This window comes from Trachypithecus francoisi, unplaced genomic scaffold (assembly GCF_009764315.1).
Source record: "Trachypithecus francoisi isolate TF-2019V2 unplaced genomic scaffold, Tfra_2.0 Lachesis_group12, whole genome shotgun sequence".
Lineage (NCBI taxonomy): Eukaryota > Metazoa > Chordata > Mammalia > Primates > Cercopithecidae > Trachypithecus > Trachypithecus francoisi.
In genome coordinates, this window is record NW_022681457.1 from 17,572,826 (window position 1) to 17,577,770 (window position 4,945).

At 42.6% G+C, this 4,945-nt stretch overlaps 1 protein-coding gene across 1 annotated transcript; it reads left to right on the forward strand.

The window, feature by feature from the left end:
* The first annotated feature begins 324 nt into the window (after positions 1-324).
* On the forward strand, positions 325-2,735 carry LOC117091970 (dolichyl-diphosphooligosaccharide--protein glycosyltransferase subunit STT3A-like). Its single transcript, XM_033225032.1, has one exon. It carries the CDS (start codon positions 392-394, stop codon positions 2,507-2,509), a length of 2,118 nt encoding a protein of 705 aa, XP_033080923.1. The 5' UTR covers positions 325-391; the 3' UTR covers positions 2,510-2,735.
* Positions 2,736-4,945: the final 2,210 nt, after the last annotated feature.

A 4,945-nucleotide genomic window follows, 5' to 3' on the forward strand; every position in this document is an offset into this window, starting at 1 on the left:
AGTTATCAAGATATTTGCATCATATTAAGTTATTTTCTGAAAAGTCACTTATTAATTACAAAGGGGAAAATATAAACTTTATAGCAGAGAAATCTGGAAGATACCACCTAACCAAGAGATCAAAATTAACATCACCAGTAAGGGGACAAGTTCACATCTTGTGCCTCTTGACATAAAGTGCTGAGAAGAACACACATCTTTCCGTGACATTTTTGCCAAAAGATAGCATAATCTAAATCTAATCATAAGGAAACAGATAAAACCAAATTAAGGAACATTCCACAAAATAACTGACCTGTCCACTTTAAAAATGTCAATGCCGGGGGCCCAGCGGATCACTTAGGAAAGCCGGCCAGCTGATCGTCGTGTGTGGCCACCCATTCATGTCAAGATGACTAAATTTGGATTTTTGCGATTGTCCTATGAGAAGCAGGACACACTTCTGAAGCTTCTCATTCTGTCAATGGCTGCTGTATTATCTTTCTCCACTCGTCTCTTTGCTGTCCTGAGATTTGAAAGTGTTATACATGAGTTTGATCCGTACTTTAATTATTGGACTATGAGGTTCCTGGCTGAGGAGGGGTTTTATAAATTCCATAACTGGTTTGATGACCGAGCCTGGTACCCTTTGGGACGAATCATTGGAGGAACAATTTACCCAGGTTTAATGATCACCTCTGCTGCAATCTACCATGTACTCCATTTTTTCCACATCACCATCGACATTCGGAATGTCTGTGTGTTCCTGGCCCCTCTCTTCTCCTCCTTCACCACCATCGTCACGTACCACCTTACCAAAGAGCTCAAGGATGCAGGGGCTGGGCTTCTTGCTGCTGCTATGATTGCTGTAGTTCCTGGATATATCTCCCGATCTGTTGCTGGCTCCTATGATAATGAAGGGATTGCCATCTTTTGCATGCTACTCACCTACTACATGTGGATCCAGGCAGTAAAGACTGGTTCCATCTGTTGGGCAGCTAAGTGTGCCCTTGCTTATTTCTACATGGTCTCGTCTTGGGGAGGTTATGTGTTCCTGATCAACTTGATTCCTTTCCACGTCCTGGTACTGATGCTCACAGGCCGTTTCTCCCACCGGATCTACGTGGCCTACTGTACTGTTTACTGCCTGGGCACTATCCTTTCTATGCAGATCTCCTTTGTGGGTTTCCAGCCTGTCCTTTCATCAGAGCACATGGCAGCCTTCGGGGTCTTTGGTCTCTGCCAGATCCATGCCTTTGTGGATTACCCGCGCAGCAAGTTGAATCCACAACAATTTGAAGTTCTTTTCCGGAGTGTCATCTCTCTGGTAGGCTTTGTCCTTCTCACCGTGGGAGCTCTCCTCATGCTGACAGGAAAAATATCTCCCTGGACGGGGTGTTTCTACTCACTGCTGGATCCTTCTTACGCTAAGAACAATATCCCCATCATTGCTTCTGTGTCTGAGCATCAGCCCACAACCTGGTCCTCATACTATTTTGACCTACAGCTCCTCGTCTTCATGTTTCCAGTTGGCCTCTATTACTGCTTTAGCAACCTGTCTGATGCCCGGATTTTTATCATCATGTATGGTGTGACCAGCATGTACTTTTCAGCTGTAATGGTGCGTCTAATGCTAGTGTTGGCACCTGTTATGTGCATTCTCTCCGGCATTGGAGTCTCCCAGGTGCTATCCACATACATGAAGAATCTGGACATAAGTCGTCCAGACAAGAAGAGCAAGAAGCAACAGGATTCTACCTACCCTATTAAGAATGAAGTGGCAAGTGGGATGATACTGGTCATGGCTTTCTTTCTTATCACCTATACCTTTCATTCAACGTGGGTGACCAGTGAGGCCTACTCTTCTCCGTCCATTGTACTGTCTGCCCATGGTGGGGATGGCAGTAGGATCATATTTGATGACTTCCGAGAAGCATATTATTGGCTTCGTCACAATACTCCAGAAGATGCGAAGGTCATGTCCTGGTGGGATTATGGCTATCAGATTACAGCTATGGCAAACCGAACAATTTTAGTGGATAATAACACATGGCATAATACCCATATTTCTCGAGTAGGGCAGGCAATGGCGTCCACAGAGGAAAAAGCCTATGAGATCATGAGGGAGCTTGATGTCAGTTATGTGCTGGTCATTTTTGGAGGCCTCACTGGGTATTCCTCTGATGATATCAACAAGTTTCTTTGGATGGTCCGGATTGGAGGGAGCACAGATACAGGCAAACATATTAAGGAGAATGACTATTATACTCCAACTGGGGAGTTCCGTGTGGACCGTGAAGTTTCTCCAGTGCTGCTCAACTGCCTCATGTACAAGATGTGTTACTACCGCTTTGGACAGGTTTACACAGAAGCCAAGCATCCTCCAGGCTTTGACCGTGTCCGAAATGCTGAGATTGGGAATAAAGACTTTGAGCTTGATGTCCTGGAGGAAGCGTATACCACAGAACATTGGCTGGTCAGGATATACAAGGTAAAGGACCTGGATAATCGAGGCTTGTCAAGGACATAAATGTCACGTCCAGCTCTGATATGCTTCGCACTGGGCACATCACATTTAGGACGTTGAAGATTTTTTTTTTTTTTTTTTATGCAGTTTGTAAGAACAAAGCTGGATGGCATTAGAATTTGTCCTGGGCAGTATGGGCTGGGCCAAATGAAATGATTTTTATAATTCTAAACAGGTTACCAAATGAAATGTCATGGCTTTACTTTGGTCAATTAAAGGGGGGAATTTTAAAAAAATAATAATAATAAAATAAAATAAAATAAAAATGTCAATGCCACAAAAGACATAGAAAGACTGAACAAAATTTCTCCAGATTACATTAAAAGCATCATTATTTTAAAATAATAATTATCATATAAGAACAAGTAGCAGAAACTGGGAGCATTTAAGGCAAGCCTAAACTCATGGCCACCTTCCTTAGAGCTGAAAGGTGCCTGACCCATTCAGAGAGTCAGCTGTATCTGTGCCATACACTGCTTGAAGAGCAGCAATTATGATATTTCATTTGATGATCATGACTACTCTGTGAGGTACTATTTGTAATTACTGTTTTATAAGTAAGGACACTGAGTTTCAGAGAGGTTCAAGAACCTCCAAAAACATACTTCCAAAGAGCACGATTATTTTTTTCCCAGCATGCCCAACTGGAAGGGCTCCTGGGATACATAAGCCAGTGATAACTGAACTAAGCACACTCAGTAAAAACAAGAGCTGAAGTAGTCATGAGCATCTAAGTTATATCCAGAGGCTGAAAAAGCCTAGCAGAAATTACATTTATCTTACAAATAATAAAACGGTTCTATTGCAACAATTGCTACTGAAATGATCACATTGCTTTGGTTTTGGCAGGAGTGCTATCGATTTAATGAGTCACACCACTTTCTTGTTAGAGGCTCTGAATGACAGCTGTGTATTTCTGTGGTTATTAAGACTGAGAAAAACCAATGCATTGTGATAAACGTATTGAATCAGTTAGGAGAGGATAGAACACTCTATGACAGCAAACAACTCCAAAATCTCAGTGCCTCAAAACAGCAGAGGTTTCCGTCTGCTTCCGCTGCGCGTCCGCTGAATCAGCCGGGGGGATCTGCTCTGCAGTGTTTTTTCACTCCAAGACCCAGGCCAATAAAACAGTTTCTATCTAGAACATCGCATTCTTCCTGCGGAGGAAGACGAGAACTCTTGAGAACCTTGCACTGGTGATTAAATGTTTCTCTCGCAGATCACTGGCCCGATTAAGTCCAGTGACCCAGCATAGCCCTAGGGGGCCTGGCAGTGTGATCCCATCCGGTTCTTGGAAGGGGAGAGCATTTGAAATATTTAGTGAAGATCCGTAATGACTATCAAGTTTATGGAGTTTTGTAGATTGTGTATCTTCAGCAAATATTTAGCAAAAAAACAGTTTTGTGCCAGGAATGGTACTCAGCACTGAAGATAAGATATGGTTCTTTGCTTTCATAAAACTTAGGACTCCTTGAGATTAAAGTTTTACAAAAATGGTATCTTTGGTGGTAGAAAATTAAAAAGTTCCAGCTCTAGGCCCCTTCTTCTTTTGGAGACGGGGAAACTAAAGCCCAGAGATGTTCTCAGGATGACCCAGAAAGAAGAAGACTGGTTTCTATACCCCAGCACTTTATTAGAGCAAGTGACAGAAAGGAGGCTTAAAGGCATCTCTATGTTTATAAAGCTCTCTTGAAAGTTGCATAAATGGGCTAGGGTGTTCTGTTTATACAGAAAGACTAAGGAATGTAGACAAGGCACCCACTTTGAGTATGGGTATGACAGAGGCCAAAAAGGCCATGAACCCTAAAAAGGGCCAGGAAAGCTGGTCAGCTGCCCTGACCTGGCACCAGGCCACACATCATGCTGTCTACACACTCTCCCATGTGAATACTTAGCACGTGAGATGGACAATTCCCCAGTCTGAAGGAGGGCAGACTTCTCAGGAGACAGTTCAAGTGTATGTGGTTAAAAAGCACAAACAAAAACTGTTCATTCAAAGTGTCTAAAAACAAGACTGACTTACATATCAACTTATAGGATGCTTTCTTTGTCCACAGTAAACATCTTGAGAATAGAGCAGTTGACTGGACATCTCTCAGGTGCAGCACCAGCAGGAAAAAGAACTTTGGACTTTATCTGGTTTGCCTTTGAATCTCAGTTCTCTCAGTTACTTGCTAAGCAAATTATATCTCCTTTCTCTGTTTCATATCCCTCATCTGTTAAACAGGGATCATAATACCTAACATCGTGGGCTTCCAAGACAAATTCCATGGGAGGAATTCTGCAGTGCACCCAGTGCTTGCCAAGTATTATGTCTGGTATTTAGCACAAAAGGAATTTTAGTTTCCTCTACCCCTCACTTTGGGAGCTCAGCTGAGTTAGTAGCTGTATTTTCCTAGACAAAATATTCTATTTGTTTATGTGTCCTACACTGCA

Coding starts and splice junctions, on each gene's coding strand:
- LOC117091970 (XM_033225032.1), top strand. CDS start 392: ATGACTAAATTTGGATTTTTGCGATTGTCCTATGAGAAGCAGGACACA.